The sequence below is a fragment of the Anser brachyrhynchus genome (genome assembly GCF_964034855.1).
Source record: "Anser brachyrhynchus genome assembly, chromosome: 5".
Taxonomy (NCBI): domain Eukaryota; kingdom Metazoa; phylum Chordata; class Aves; order Anseriformes; family Anatidae; genus Anser; species Anser brachyrhynchus.
Window position 1 is genome coordinate 43,449,754 of NC_137699.1, and position 16,604 is coordinate 43,466,357.

Below are 16,604 nucleotides of genomic sequence, written 5' to 3' on the forward strand. Positions count from 1 at the left end.
GCTCCATCGCTTTCCTCAGTCTCACTGCTCGTCCTTTCTCCATGCAGGCAGCAGGCTGTTGGGGTTTGCGGATGTTTATACGTGTCGTGGCTATGAGCAACACCAGTTCTTTTTAATGCTTAATTTTCTTCCCCTTGAACCTGTTTCTGTGATTTAATTTTGATGTGCAAATTGGCTAACTTAGAGTTTGTGAATACGTAAGGCTCTTAGCGCTCTAGGTAGAGTGGACCATATGGTACGATATGGTACGAAGGGGCTGTACAAGCTTATTCAAAACCATATGGCTTGGTAAACACATCTACATCTACATTTTAGGCACGTGCTGCTAATACAGCTGTGAATAACTTCTTTTCCCTACCCTGCGTTACCTATCATGTATCAAAACTAGCAAATGCTTACGTAAGTGGTTTAACTGGTCAAAAATGTTTACTGAGATTTTTTTTTGAAAAATTTCTGAACTCAAAAAACGTGGAAAGTTTACAAAGTGTGAATATTTTTCAACATTTTCAAAATGAAACATTCAGACTTCGCTTTAAAGCAATGTTTGTTGGCCAAGATTAGTCTGAATGTGCTTAATATTTTGCAAGTGGGTAAACTCTTAAAACCAGAATGTTTAATGTTTAATTTCAGATCTAATACCTTTTATTCCATTTAAAACAGTGTATGTTTGTTTCCCTTTTTCTTCTTGAAATGAGAAAACATTTTTTTTTTTTTATGTTAGGCTAGCCACCAAACCAAGAAAATGAATTATTCACACAGTTTGTCCCTGAATCTGACCTGGTACACCTTCCATTACTTCTTTCTTCTGCTTCTCTTGACACTTTGATTAAGGAAGTAGCACTGTGCAGCACACAAAGACGTGTCCTAAATGGGTGCTGAATTGGCTGGCATATCAAAAATGAGGGAATCATCAATGGGGGTCAACACTGAGTAAGGGTATTTCTGAGGAAGTTACAGAGGAAGGGACACTGGGACTTCTGCTAGTCACCATTTTCATCAGCTGGCAATCAATATGAAAGCATTATCCAGAAAATGTACAGCTCTCAGAAAGAACGGCAGAATGTTCAGTAATGCTGAGAAGAGAGTCACACAGATTACTAGATTACTTGGTAAGTGGAATCCGTTTAAACAAAATGTGTTTTAATATCACCTCATGTAAGCTTTTATATATGGAAGTATGAAATGGGGGGCTAAGTACAGACTGTGCTGTCCTGGAAAAAGTTGATCTGACAAGGATCTGGGAGGGTGAAGACAGAGCAGCAGCTTAACATGAATTTGTTGTGCTATAAAGTAACAAAAAGCCTAATGCAGTCCATGGATGTAAGTAGGGACATGGTGAACGCTAGAGGGGCTCTGTTATCCTGGTATTCATATTTTTAAAATAATATTGGAAGATTGAAGAGGGTTAGGAGACTACAAACATAGGTAAGGCTAATGTTAACTGAAAGTGTATAAAAACGTAGACTTGTTCTGTGGTGAACTTTTAAGAGGTAAGTGTTAATTGTTAAATTCAAATGGGGTGAACTCCATTTATCTGTCTTTATTTTCAGTTACGTTACAAGGAGAAATAACCTGAGTGAGCAAATTGAAACATTTAGTGTGTTTTACTCATTACAAAAAGATAGAGGGGAGATTTGGTCATCATGTGTGTACACCTTTACAAGTTAGGGAAGTAAGATGAGAAAGTGTTCTCCAATCTCCTAGCGGAAAGCATAATAAGGACCGGTGACTGGAAGTTGAAAATAGAGAAATTCAAGTGGGAAATTAGTCAGAAATATTTAATGACAAGAATGATTAACCTTTGGAAAACTGTGGAAAGTGCTTACTTCTCCATTCCTTGTTATTGCAGAATCGAAGCTGAAAGTCTCTCGGGAGGAGATGCTTTCATTATTACAAGATCCCCTTTAGGCAAGCCTGGGCTCTTGGGGCCCGTAGCCAGGTGAAACATAACACCCCACAACATATACAGCATCAGGCAATAAAAGTTCATGTTCTCTTCCAGTTTTGTGAACTGATCATCTCCATGCACCTTCATGTATCTGGGAGTTGTGGACCTTTCCTGAACCAGACTTGTTTCAAAGATGCCAGCTCTGGCAGTTTACGCTTTGATAAGACGAAACATTAGGCAGGGAATGGTTCTGAGATCCTTAAACCCATTTTTCCTAAGTGTATATCTGCCTTTAAGAAAGAAAGATGAGTTCCTTTCTGTTTTTAAAATGATCTTTTTTGCTTAACATGTCTGGACAGTCATGCTACCAGGTGTCTGTGTACGTTACTTTTCACACATACGCCAAAAGGATCTTCTGTATGGTGAGTAAGGAGTTCAGGCCCTGCAGAGTACTTCATCCTTAGCGTGGCTGCCAGTGGGGACATTTTTAATTTGATTTGAATACCACAGCTGGTTTTGAGAACACTTCTTATAATGCATACTTCTGAGGAGTCTTTTGGGGTGGATTTAGGCTGTTAAATCCTCTGCACCTTTTTTATCTACTTCAGCACTTTTCACATTTGCAAATGCAGAACTAAATGGCTCATGAAATATCTTGTAACAAATGAAGATGACAATACAAAGTAATGGAATAAGCTATTGCTAATATCAGATATCTCTATGCCTAACAGTCACTGCACATTGTGGGATAAAAATGATCAAAACAGGTGACACTTCTTAACTCAAGGGATAAATTAAGCCACAGGTAGGATGCTAAACAGTGGAAAAAGAAGAGATTTACCTAGATGGAAAAGTTCAGCCACATCAGCAACCCCTGCACTTCGTGTTCCCTTAGGGGTTACAGGCAGCATTCAGAAGGAATAATTATAGCTAGGGGAAAAAGATCAGAAGGTCTATTAGATTAGTGCTTTTGTAGAATTTTTAATTTCTTCAAGCCACATCTGCATTATCTGGAATGACTTAAAGGGAGAATGGCTTAAATTCTGTTATTCTTTATAGTTAGTAGAGAAGTAAAATTTTGCAGATATGCAAAAATCATCTCGTACGCTTCTGTAACACCTTGCTGTTTCCAAGGTGTTTTGTGAACTTTGTTTTGGAAGCATTCTCCTCCCAGCTGATGAACATCGTCTTTTGACAGAGGTTGTGGTGGCCCACTGAAAGTTCCCAACAGCTTGCGAGAAGAAGTGCAATATCCTTTAGCCACCAACTATTTTAGAAAACAAAGTGAAGGGAATATTTATTTATTTTTTTGCTAACAGAAATTATAAGAGATGGAGGTGGAGTGCAATTGTCTAAAGTGATACTGAACAACAATGCTGAGCAAAAGCCTTGACTCTTGCAGGAAGGAACAAAACAACTAGTGCAAGTGGATTTTGAGGCTCACATAAAGTGCGGCTCTCTGAGCAGCACATAACTTTGTGTTATCACATTCAGGCAATTTTCATTAGTGATTGCACGTACTGGCTGACCTGGGGCAATGGGCATTTTTTTTCTCCAGAGATGTCTTACCCAAATATTGGCCTTGTACAATATGATCTGTAAGAAGACCCTAATCTAAAGTTGGATGGCTCCTAGAGTCAGCTCTGAGCTTTCTGTTGCTGATACAAAGGCAAAATCTGTCAATGTGTGTATAAAATTGGACCAAGAATGTGGGAGGGTTTGGCCCAGCGGGAGACCTGTGGGAGTACGCTGTGTTATGTTCTGCAGTCAGCCCTAGGTAGGTTTTCCATATTGATTTGTGCAACTATCAAGCCTTATACAGAGCTGTTTATAGTATTTCTTCTGGTGGCCTGAACCAATCAGAAACGAATCAGAAAATATTTCAGAATTAGAGATGTCTAGCAGCAGAAATTCTGCTAGCCATATCTTCAGCACGTATGAATTGGCACTGGTGCACTGACTCTTACAGCTGAGCTAGTTTATAGGTGCAGAAGATGCATCTGCCTCAATATTTGTACTGGTACCCATCCAGAAGGGCCCAGAAGGACAGGACAGATCAGAAAAGTGAAGAAGGGACTGCCAGGTCATGCTCTTCTCACTCTGCTGGTAGCAATTTCTCCCTATACCTTTTCACATCTTCTGGTTAAACTTGTTCTCTGGGTACCCAAAATCATAGGGTCCCCTGCTTTCTGGGGCTGCTTTGGTCTCTTCCTAAGCCTCTTCCTCTCAACCATACATTAGGAATGTCTGGTGTCAGTGAGACCTCCCAGATATCGTTCCGTATTTTTCATCAAAGGGAATCTAAAAAAGAGGTGGTTTCTCAGTAGCGAAGGCTGGTTCTCTGTTCAAGTAGTCTGACTGCTTGGGACAGGGAGGCCTGAGGCTTTGGGTTTGTTTTAGCGCTTCATGAGATGCACACCTGGGATGCAAATGTCTTAAAAACGAAAAGGAAACGCTTTTTGTGTTTCGTCTTTCACAGCAAATTGGGGTAATCTGAGATTTAATTTATTCACCAGTTGAAAGAGAAGTGGAAATCAAGCCAGCATCTTTCTTTTGAGCCAAGCTCTTTCTTGTGCACCCCCGTGGAGGCTCACACAAAAGAGCTCTGATCACTCTAACTAGGTGCTTGTTCTAATTATAGAAAGATTTAGCTTTGCTTTCATAATTGCCCACTGCACTTGGGCACATGGCATTGTTATACTACAAAAGCCTCTTTTTTTTTCTTTTTTTTTTGTCCCCAGCAGGCCCAGCATCAGCCTGTTTAACTGAGCTTCAAGGAGCAGTATTACTCTGAAGCAACCTCACACAGTTTTTCCAGGAGAGGCCAACAAAGTCAGCTGCTGACCTGCTCCCTTGGCTGGGAACGTTGCCAGTGCCTGTGATCTAGCAGTTAAAGCAGGGGGTTCAAAGGCTGGGCAGCCTGGGTTGAACCAGCGAGCTGTGATCAGGAATCAGGGATAGTGCTGGGCACACAGCCTTTGATTCAGATTTTTCTATGCAGTAGCATGGTAGCTTTAGATGGGTACTCCGCTCTTAGGCCCAGTTTTAGCCTCAGCCATGGAGGTCGTGAATTTACAAACACCAAAATCTATAGCAGAACTTTCACAGGTTCAAGAAGACAGGAATAGATCTTTTTCCGGTATGTCTAAGCTTGTTTTATCCTCAGTGTGTTGGCAGGGTTATCACCCTGAGCTCTGCCCTTGGTGAGTTGTAGATGCTTTGTATCTTAAGAGAGAATGTTTACCAGTAAACATGCCTCAATAAACTGAGACCATTTGTTTCATGATCTGAGTATTCCTAAATCCCCTTTTTTCCCTGTCTCTGCCTTTTTATGTGCAACTGTATCCATGCAAATCTGAGTGGAAACACAGTATGGAGGTTGTTTCCTGATGCTGTTTCAGTGTTTCCAGAATGCTGTTAGAAACAGTAACTCTCCAAGAATTATTGATTACCTGTTTGGACTCCTTGCGGTTTTGGTTGCTGGCATCCTTTTGAAGTATTTTTGCTTGGATTAATTGTGGTAGCAGTATCCTTCTCAAACCCCATCCGAAATATTTCCAATTTGCCACCAGGGATTCCCAGGCATTACTGAATTGCAGGTTTTCTTAGCAGAAAGACACTGACTGGGAAACAACATAGTTTCCTTCTTCTTGCAATGGGAGGAAAGTTGTATCAGGGTGACGGAGCACCGGCACAGGTTGCCCAGGGTAGTTGTGGAGTCTCCTTCTCTGGAGATATTCAAACCCCGCCTGGATGCCATCCTGCACAACGTGCTCCAGGTGATCCTACTCGGCAGGGGGGTGACTAGGTGATCTTCAGAGGTCTTCAGGTCTTCCAACCTTGGCCATTCTGCGATTCAGAAATGCTGAGTTTCACATGGGTGACTACCAAGGTAGGTGTTGGTTTCAGGGAATACGAATGCTTTATCACAAATAATGTGTATTTATGACAATTCAGCAACGTTTTGCATTCTCTGCCCTGTTCCTCCTCTCCCAGGCATGGCAGAAGTGGCCGTGGTTTTGTTCACCTGTCTCTCAGGCCTTTTATCCCCACCTTTATTGCAGGAAGGCTGTGGTGGAGAGGTTTAAAAGACGTTTAGATGTAGCGCTTAGTGACATGGTTTAGTGGAGGACTTGTTAGTGTTAGGTCAGAGGTTGGACTCGGTGATCTTGGAGGTCTCTTCCAACCTGGATGATTCTGTGATTCTGGTGGTTTTGCATAGCGCCTCAAAAATAACGTTTATTATCAGTTCCATTTCTTCCAGCAAGGACCTAAAAGGGAAAGCTTTTTGTTATCATTATCTCTCGGCTCCGCGACCACTCCCCTTGTCGCCCCCAGCCCTTCCATCCCCTGTGCCCGCAGCCCACGCACGGGGCCGGGCAGGCTCTGTGATGGCGGCCCCGCCCGCGGACTACATTTCCCAGCGTGCCTCGCGGGGCAGGGCCGCACCACGCGCGGGGGCTGCGGCGGGGCTGCGGCGGGGCGGTGAGTGCGGGCACCCCGCGGGGGGGGGGGCACAGCGGAGCGGGGGGGTGGTCAATTAGTGCGGCTGTTAATGAGGGGGGGCGGCCGCTGGGGTGCCCCCGGGTGTCACCGCGGGCTGCCCGCATGCAGGGGGCTCCTTCGAGGTGCGGCTGGTTGCTGGCAGCTCCGCTTCTCTGCCGTGGTTGGAAGGGTTTCGTTTGTTTTACCGTGTTTTTTGTGGCCGCAGCACGTGAGCGTGAGCCTTGCGACGTGGGAGCTCTGCTGGCGGCGAGCGGGTGCTGTCCCCGTGCATTTGTCACCCCAAGTGCTCCTCGTGCTTGTTGACGAGCACATATTTTATATATTAATATATATATAATATATCTGATATATTAAAAAAAGGCTTTGTTTGGGCCTTTCACCATCCAATGAATGAGGTTTTACAAAATCCTGCAAGGAGCAGAAATGCTTTAATTAAAACCCATGGGGGAAATGTCTTTTGAAGGTGCCGAGGGATGCAAGAGATCCCCCAGGAAGGAGCCCCCAGCTTCCTAGCATGCCGTGAAGCAGGGGAGGAGGATGTTTAATTAGCTGCAGCTGGAGGTCCAGGTGTGTTTTCTCTGCGTTTCCTCATAGTTCAGAGGAGTCCTGCTCAGCCAGCTTCCCCTTCCCACGTGAGAAAGAGCTGGGGTGCTGCAGGCAGCTTTGACTGGCGCTGACAGGTTGTGTTATGGCTTTTCTGTCCTAGAGCTTGTAAGGAAATAAACAGAAATAATGAAGTTTAGGTAAGGTTCATGTACAGGGTGTCTTGTGTTATATTAGCCTGTTTTGCTGATTGTGTACTTGTGAACTGTTTCTGAAAGGCTTGACCTATGTCACTGTATGTGTTTTTTTGGTTACAAGGCTTCCAAGAGAGAAGGCACAAACCAAACTGACCCCACTACAGGGTCACAGTAAGAAGTAGGAAACTTTCTTGATCAAGTCTAACTGTAGGAGAATGAGTGGACGCCATCTCGAGGGGGCAAAAAGCCCACGCTGTCATGGATGCTCTGGAGAGCTTGCGGAGCAGGTGACCTGTGTTGCTTGATCCATGGTGTAAACAGAAAGACTGGTTGATCATGTTTTCTGTCTAATACCTGCCTAAGGGAAAATAAAGAGAAATACAGCTAGCTGGTCAACTTTTTCAGTTTTGAATCCTCTAAAGTGACATAAAGAGTCACTAAATCTATGTCATATGTTTAATGAATTAGATGTTCACTCCAAGGAATGAGTACAAGTGCTCCAAAGTTGTTAGTGTGGTTAACACATTTTTTTCACACCCTCATCTTCCAGGGAAGGGGTGAGCGAGGAGAGGAGTGACGCACCTCGGGCTTACGCCAGGCCTGTGAAACAGCCAGGACTGGGTGGTTGATACCCGCAGGCGTCTGTCCTGGCAGAGCAGTCCCTGCCTGGCGCCTGGATGGGATGGTGATGATGAGAAAGTGAGTCTTGTTCAGCCACCCCCATCAGGTCCCCTCCTCTGCCCTGTGGGTGGCTGTCTGCCACTGAGCCCTGGAGCCCGTGCAGGGCTTCCAGGGATGCATCGTGTGTTTTCCCCAGTGCTCGGCAGTGCTGAGGAGCTTTTGCAACAAGTCTGACAGAGTTTCTCATCAGTTTTGGGCTCTCTGAGTGTTGAAAGAGCTTTCTTTAAACCCCGCTTTTTAAAAAAGTCTTCTAGTATCCCCTTATAATCTGCCTATACCTTCAAAACACGTGCAGCGAAGGGGCAGCCTGTTCCTGTGATCTGAACTGACTTCTGGTGAGCACATGCTGCCTTCTCTCCGACCACCTGTTGTTTCTCCTTGTAAAACCGTTGGGACCACGAACAAATGTTGAGTTGGTGGTTATGCAAGGTCTAGTGCAGTGAGTTACTTCTGGATTTGTGGCCTGTAGACACTGTTGATTTAGAAATAATGATGGAGTCAGAGCAGAATAGCTTGTGTTTGGTTGCTGCATGACCTCTTGGCTGGGAGCAGTGCTAGCAATGCATAATTAGAAAAGGAGTGATTAAAACTTGAACTGTAAGGTCCCTGTAGGGGGCTTCACTACGTCATTCTCAGATGTTGCTTTTTTGTTTCTTGGCAGGGTTCATCAGTCATGGCACGAAGGGCCTTGAAACTTGCCTCACTGGCAGCAGCCACTTCTGGCATCTATCTGTATGGCAACAAGTTCCTGGATCCCAATGATTTTGGAGTGGTTCGTGTGGGCCGAGCCATTGCCACAGTAAGTGTCATACAAGTAAAGTACAGGAAGATTGCTAGGTGGGTAGGGGAATTGGAGTTCACAAAAACTTGGGATTCCATGCGGTCCCTCTCTCCTTTTCCATTTAGCAGTCGTCTCCAGGAGTCAGAAGGTCAGTAGGGAGCTCCTCAGGTTGTTGACACAGTGAGGAGAAAAGAGGTGAAAGCATAGAAGGAATAAAGCTGTCATTTGCTCGTCTTGGAAAGAACCAAATAGAGGTACTGGGCTGCAGAGAACTGTCTCTGTCTCCCTGGATTGGGTGGGGCCTTCAGAAGAAGGGCTCACTTTGGGCCCACATCTCTATCAGCCACCCTTCAAGGTCAGTTATGAGGGTGGGGTCTCCTGCTGCCTTTAAGAGTGATGTAGTTCAAACTGCCTTGTCTTGATTTGTAATTTACATGTGCAGTTTTTTACAATGGAGCATTTTGTTTAAAGGATTGAGGTGGTTGTATTGGTGTGCTATGGCAGCCGTTGCCCTGAGACCCTCGTTATAAGAAATTTGGGTAGAGAAGGGCAGGTGCTTTGAAGGTCATTCTCAAAGTAAATGTAAGGTGAGGGTGGGAGATGATACGCTCCTGAGATTGCATTGGCTTCCAGATCTAGAAAATAAATCCTTGTGTCCTTAATAAAGGCGTCCTAATAAACCTTCCTTGCGTCACTGCTATTTCACCCTTGTGTTGATCACAGCCTCAGAAAACCTGAGGATGGAGACTGCCAGCCAGGCTGTTGCCTTCTCCTGGGGGACATTCACTGATGAACCCATGAGCAGCCAGGAGCAAGGAGAGCAGAGACTCAGGAGCGGATATCAGTCTACCTGCACCTCACTTGCATTATGCACCTGTCACTGCAGGCCATGATCTCCATCATTTACAGACCCCCAGTGCTAAGCCTCTGTCTGTCTGTATGTTCTATGACTTTTGAGCACTTAATTAATGAGTTTTGCAGGCAGTTAGCTCCTGAGGGCAGATGCAATATGAAACAAGCTCTGCTGGTTGGCTCGCATGCCATGCCATTTATATGTGCAGGCTGCGCAATGAACTGTTGTAAAAAAAGAATGATTATTTTGAAAAGAGTGAGGGCAGAAATATGAACTTTAGTCTTTTCTTCTTAGAACAAGTGTTAAATTTTGTGCTCTGTCACTAACTCTAAGGCAGCACTGCCTGGTGGCAGGGAGCAGCTCTCTTTTACTGCACGTGAACCTGGGCACAGAGAGGGAACAGATTATTGCAGCTTGAGACGAGTCTGTTATCCAGGGTGTTTGGGCTGCCCAGTCTGCCCATGAGTTCTGCCTGCTTGATCAGTGTTTCTTGATCTTACTTGAAATCAGTGTTCTTTGTGTCTGTTTTCTGTTTAAGGCAAAAAAGAGTGAGAAATGTGCAGCGATGAGGCTGTGCAGTTGGTCTGTGTTTTGAGTGATGGCGAGAGAGCATTTTCCCAATGAACAGGAAGTAGGGGAGAGAAGATTTTCATCACAGAATGGCTGAGTACCTCTGGAGGTCACCTGGTCCAGCCCCTGCTCCAGCAGGACCGCCCAGAGCAGGTTGTCCAGGCCCATCTCCAGCTGGCTTTTGAGGATCTCCAAGGAGGGAGACCCCACAGCCTCTCTGGGCAGTCTGTGCCAGTGCTCTGTCACCCACACAGTTATAGAAGTCCTTCCTCACGTTTAGACAATGTTCCTGATATTCCTTTGCTTTAGATGCCAGCGAATCTAAAGATGTGCTTGACTTTAATGTCCCCTGCCTTCAGGGAAGTCATAAGTCATGGGCTGAAAAGCACTTTGCTGGCCCTGCTCTTGAATGCCCTCGAGGGTTCTGCACGCATGGCTACAAGCCAGAAGTGCTGCCAATGCTCTGATGGCAGCATGTGCTTGTATCTCCGTGTCTGTGTATCTTTCAAACAAGAATTTTCTGTCTCTTTTTGAAATTCCTGTTGCTTTAATACATATGATTTCATATGGTCAGGTTGGTCCTGAGAGATCTTTTAGTCCTGCTGCACCAGTGATCTCTGCCTTCCCACCTTGGGGTCTGCTCCTAGCTGGAAAGGCAGGGGTCAGCTCTCATCTGAGCACTGGCAGCCCAAGCTGGTCTTATTCCTGGGCCATACACAGGCTGAAGCCAGTAGAGCAATTAGACATCTTCATTTCTAAGAAGCGTTCAGATTCTTGGGATTGCTTGTTCTGTAAATGAAAGCTGAGGTTCTGTAGCAAACTTTGGATACTGGTAGCATCTACATGGACCTAACATTCAATTCAATCCTTCAATTCAATCCGATTCCTTCAATCTGGCCCTGGCCAGGCTTCTTAACTGGATGCTTGACTCTATCATTGGACCATATTCAGACAGAAGCAGGCTGTAATTGAAGGGCTGTAATTCTTAAGGTCTGAGTTCAGCAGCATCAGATGCAAAAATGTGAGATAAGTTATGGTGTGGGGGGAAAAAACCAAACACAACAAAACTTGAAAAAAGAACATATGGAGGTCAAGAAACCTGGGTTAGAACTTTAAGACTCCAGACAGTTTTCGCCTGAGTTTGATTAGAAAGATTTGAGTGCGCTTGTATTTTAAGCGTGTTGGTTCCGTTGTTCTTTGCAGACTTCCGAAGAAACTTGAAGTTCCCTAGCAGAAAATTTCTTTCCCGAGTCTCAGTTCAGGGAACTGGCTTTTGCTTACATATGGATAAATAACCGTTCAGAGAGAACATTTTGCCACAATCTGGTGAGATCTGAGGATAGCTTTAGGAGTGGTGGAGAGTGTGTAAGGAGCTGAGAGTTAATGGAATCAAAGTGGAAGCCCAAGTCGTTGGGATGCTTATCGCTGGATTGGGTACAGGATCTGTTAAAGAAGTAATCTGGTATTTGTAGGGGGAGGGACTGGTTGATCTCACAGGTGTTCTTATGTCTCTGAGATCCAGCCTCACCCTGTAACATAAATTATGGTGCTGGTCTTGTATAAGAACCAAGTCAGTAGACTGGACAGCATCACATTTCAGACACTTTGTGTGCTCTGGTAAAGAAACCTGGCGGAGCAGTTGTGCATTTGCCATGTTTCTTTGAGGGGCTCCTGGTTGTTTTGGGTGCGTGGAATGAATGTTCTGTGCTGTAGCTGGAATATATCTCAGGCACTAGCAGGGATTTGGCAATGTCAGGGTTGCCTATCAGGATCATCATAATACTAATTTAGTGTTTAAGATTATGATGTAATTAGCAAACGCTAAATTAATTCCCTCTTCTCTGTAATACAGGCCAATCTGTTAGCTGCTTCTCTTCAAGTTGGAGGTGATAATTACCATCGTGGGCCAGAGATAAAATAAGAACCAACTCAAGCGTTCATGCCAGGCTGATTTGAACGTCCCTCCACTTCAAAGTTATTCTTTGAGGTTGGAAAGATGCTTGGAAAATTTTCTCTTCCAAATGTGTGTCCGCATAGCGGTGTAGCTCCTGAGTTCATCATTAAGGGCAAGAGAGCTTGAAAAGCCAGAAGAAAAAAAACAATGTTGTACTCAGTTTCCAATCTGGAAAACAGGAAATATGAGAAACCTAATCTCCAGATGCAACAAGCGTGTCTATTTTTAACTGATTCCTTGTTGATTTCCTTGTGGAAGCATCTCTGGTCTTGTGACTGTTGCTCTTGTGTCTGTTCCAGTAACTTTGTTTCAAACCAGACTCAATCCTATCTTCTCCCTGGCTCTCCTGATCCCTTGTGTATGCTTTGTGCTCCATCTGTGCCCTTCCTAGGCATGTTTGCAGTGAAAGGGGGGCTATTATCCCATCCTGTTGTTCCATTTGCTGGCTTTCTAACTGTGGAGAGAAACTTTAGGCAGAGGATGGAATTGTGAAATACCCAAGATCCATTTTCAGAAATCATTAGGACTCTTAGGAATCTAATTCCGTTGTCAGTGGCTATATTTAGCTAATAAGCTTTAGGTGGATCCCCATACTGTCCTTTTGTAACTGGGTATCTGACCCTTTTGCCCTCTAGTCCTTCATGAAGTTGAAGATCCCAAGTACTGCTGCTTGTGCCAATCAGTGAGCTTCACTTCAGCCACCCTGTTCCCTGCTGAGCCATATAACCAGACTGAATTCCCTGTGTACCAGTGTGGTTAGGCAGGCAGGAGGTGTAAAGATGAAGTGTGGGATAACTGGTAGGGCACAAACAGGACTTCATGATCTGTCTAACCGGCAGCAGACCTTATTGTGGAAACCCCAGTTGGCTGGCTGAGCATAGGAGCCACAGTTCAAGGTGCCCTACAGAGATTACAAAAATTCTTTGAGCTTCTCATATGGAAGATAGTATAGGAGTGCCAAGTACTGATTTTTTTTTTTGGAGGTACATATCAATGAGATCAATGCACTGCTTTCTATAAATGGTCATTGAAATGTAATTTTTTGTTTAAATTCTTATGAGTCTGTTACTCTAAACTCCACTGTAGAGTCTAGTCTTTGGAGCCTAAGCTGCATACATTTCTCCGTAACAGAATTTATTGTTTTGATCCAAGATATCTGCAGAGCATGCTCAACTTCTCTGGTTTAATTTGCAGACGGCAGTTATCACCTATGACTACCTCACCTCCCTTCGGAGCATCCCGTATGGATCAGAGGAGTATGACTTCCTTAAATCACAGGTAGGTGATACCACTGAACTGTGTTCCTTGGAAACTCTGCAAGGCAAAGATGTGTTGCTAAAGCTATTGCTGTAAAGCAAACTATCGAGCTGTCAGCTTAATAATTCAATATGCCTTCTAAATTGTTGATAAAAGCAGAGCCAAACTGCAGCATATTGAATAAAATCTGGCAAGACCTACACTGCCTGGTGGAGAAGTTGCTTTGTCAAGAATAGGCATGTGCAACCAGTGCTCACTTATGCCCTTTAGAGATTCAAGTTCTTAGTGTATAAGGTAAGATGCATTCAGACCCTGTTACCAGATCCCTGCTGCCCAGACTGGTAGTGTGGAGGTCAGCTGCTGAGAGGGGTCTGGCGGTGGTTTCTTATCTTGCTTACCCAAGTAGGATAATGGCCATAACGTGAAGGCTGAGAGATTGAAGTAAAAGGAGTGTGTTGGATGGAAAATAATAGGGGTGTGAATCAAGCTCGCAAATTGTTAAAGAAATCAGAAGTAATTGGGCAAACAAAGGTAGATCTCACTGTAAGACTGTTCTGTTGTGTTTTCATGTGACTAATTAACATGAATAGAAAAAGCATTTCTAGTGAGAAGTAAGACAAGCACCTCTGCTGTTCCTCTCGGTCCTGTGCTGCACCTTGCGCTCTGTCCTGCAGCCCTACGATACCCTGAGCTGTGAGTGACACTGAGTTTTACTTGAGTGTGTGTAGAGTAGCCAGTGTCCCTGCTATTGCAGCTCAGGGCCTCTTTGGGTTGGGAAATACAGGTTTTGCCAAATTAGACAAGTCTGTGTAGTATTTCTGAAGTAAGATCTTTAGCCTTATTTTTCTTCTTAGTACTTGTTGCATTTGGGCAACTGGTGTGGCTGCAATGCATTGGGTAATGCTCTCCAGGGGCTCTCGGACTGGAGGGACTCTAAAGCTGGAAGCAGTGATGGGCCTGGCTTACGGTTGAGCAATGAGCTCCTTTTCACGCATTGTACCAAGCCTGTGTGAGCCATGCTGATTCAGACCTTGTCCAGAGGTAGAAATCAATACTGCTTGACTTTAGTATTCCTCTGGCAGAAAACCAACACCACCAGTGTGGTCTTAGAGTGTTTGGGACAGTTTGTAGAGGATCTTTCCTGGGCTTTTTCTTATCCTCTGCTTCTGTGTAAAGATGCTAAACTGTTCTGCTGTAGCTCCTCATCCCAGGTGGGTGGTGCTGATGCCCTGGCATAAATAGGCATAAACACGTTGGGAGTCCAGAGCTCTGCTTTCCATGTCTCTGCCACTTGCTTTTGAAACCTGGTTTGCAGAAGCTTTGTGGCTTTCTTGAGCGACACCCAAGTTATGGAGTTATCAGTGCTGTGGACAGCTTGTTACTTGGCAGCAGCTCGTAGCAGCCCTTGCAAATTCCTGACCTTTCGCCGTGTGCCTCCATGGCTTCATTAGCCTCTGTCATGCAGGCTTTGATGGTTTGTCAATTTGTGCCCCAGGCAGCCAGGACAGGCCCTGTTTGCTGGCACCGCACAGCGCTGTGCTCTCCCTGCTTGGCAGACAGGAGCAGCTGAGTCAGCCTCTGCGTGTGGCACGGCCCCTGGCTCTGTGGCATGGCCAGCACTAGCCTCTGGTTGCATCAAGGAGAATGAGCTTGGAGATAGAAAGAAGAAAGTAAGTGCAGGCATAGCATGCTTTGACAAAGCTCTTCGGCTTTTGGAGGCCTGTCCTGCTGTCGGTAGGTATTTTGGAAGGCCACCACTGAGCCTGAAACTAGCAGTAGTCGTGGGTCCCTCAGCAACATCACTGCAGTGCTTGTGCTAGCAAAGCATCAGCTCGGCAGCAGAGAATTTTTTGGGCCTAGAGCACTGCATGCCAAACCCTTTATCTCAGCGCAGCTCCAAGTGGATGGCAACCAAGTTTTTACCATCTTGCAGCTCTTTGAACAGCTTGTGGGAGCTGAGTTTGTTGGCGTTGGACCAGCTCAGAAGCGGGTGACTTTTAAGTTCTGTTGGAGTTGGTACTGAAGGTTAATCACTGGGTGGGACCAAGAGGATGTGAATGACCCTCCCAAGTATGTGTTGTGTGTAAAGGATACTTACTCAGATGTTACTTGTACTTGCCTCTCTCCTGGATAGATGTTTGGTGCTTTCAGACATTCATTGTATTCTTTTGGCTTGCTGTTCCTCCAGTGAAGCCAGCTGCACCTCCTCTTCATATGCTGAGTTTGGACTTTGCTTTTAAATGTGTGTGTGAATTGTTTACTGATTTCCAGCTTCATTTTTGGTGCTGTGTTTAAAACAGGGATTCTGTGAGGCAGGACCTTGGTGTCCCTGGGACTGTGGGTAGTGCCAGCAGGTCTGGGTGCAGCTGCTGTGCCTCTTCCTCTGGTGAGGGGGTCAGCGCAGCTGCATGTGTGTCTGAGACGGGCTTGCATCTGGGAGTGGAGAAGGGCTCTCTTCTGTGTAGTTCCTCCTGGTACTCAGCATACTGATGGGTGCTACTCGAGTGCAAATGATAATGCTTAACTCTCTGTGGATTCCCAGCCAGCTTCCAAACCAGGGCTTCTAAATGAACCCACAGGCTCAGATGGGAGATGGGAAGCCTCAGAGGCAGCACCAGTCCCTGAGTCTGCTGGGGTGAAACAGGGACATAGTCATTAGGAAGCAATTAAATGCAAAGCAGATTAAAAAGGAAATGGATTCCCTGGGGGCTTTTAGCCAGGTTCCCACGTAGCTCCAAGGAAAACTCTTCAATCTTACTCTATTTTTCTGTTCCTCACATGCCACTTTGATGCAAATGTCCTCAGCTAGTCAGATCTCAGCACCTTTTATGGTCAGTAGATCAGGGAAGTATTTGCTGCTTTCCACAGGGCAGGAAGCAGTAGCTGGAACGTCACTGTGTGTCCCTGGGGCTGGTTTAATCACTTACGCATCTGTTTTTTCCATCAGCCAGGAGACATGAGGAACCACCTTCGTGAAGGCACTCGTAGCTCTTATTAAACAGCAATGAAGAGGGAAGAAGTCTTACCTTTTCCATTGCTGCCACTGCCTTAGCAGGGATAAACCAGTGCTTGCTTCAGCTCACCACTGGTGGCTGGACCATACGTGTAACCTGGTTGTTCTCCTGAGACCTTTCCTGGGCTAGCTGCCATTGTCCTGCTTGTGATGGTATTGCCAGCGTACTGATGCCAAGGCCAAGCGGTAGCCATGGTTAGCCCCAAGGCTCTGGATGTCTGTAGGTCTAGTGTCAGAAACATCTGGGGAGCTTTGAGCTTTCTTCAGTACTTGTCTCTTCCATGAAGTGGTTCTGACCATCTTTGTACACGTAAACTTGGTCATTTCTTCCTGTTCCTGCCTCTGCTTGTACTGAGGATCA

At 45.2% G+C, this 16,604-nt stretch overlaps 1 protein-coding gene across 9 annotated transcripts in view; it reads left to right on the plus strand.

Moving 5' to 3' along the window:
• Positions 1 to 16,604, plus strand: part of ADCK1 (aarF domain containing kinase 1) — an 88,125-nt gene that overhangs the window by 659 nt on the left and 70,862 nt on the right. For 2 of the 9 annotated variants that reach the window (XM_080592986.1, XM_080592989.1), the window contains 2 exons: positions 8,477 to 8,614; positions 13,168 to 13,251. In XM_080592986.1, the coding sequence (XP_080449112.1) occupies positions 8,489 to 8,614; positions 13,168 to 13,251 (210 nt within the window). In that variant the 5' untranslated portion in view covers positions 8,477 to 8,488. Of the gene's footprint in view, positions 1 to 6,248; positions 6,374 to 6,602; positions 6,962 to 7,018; positions 7,138 to 7,684; positions 7,834 to 8,476; positions 8,615 to 13,167; positions 13,252 to 16,604 lie in introns of those variants that run through there. The other 7 variants (XM_080592981.1, XM_080592983.1, XM_080592982.1 and 4 more) reach the window with 7 other exon arrangements.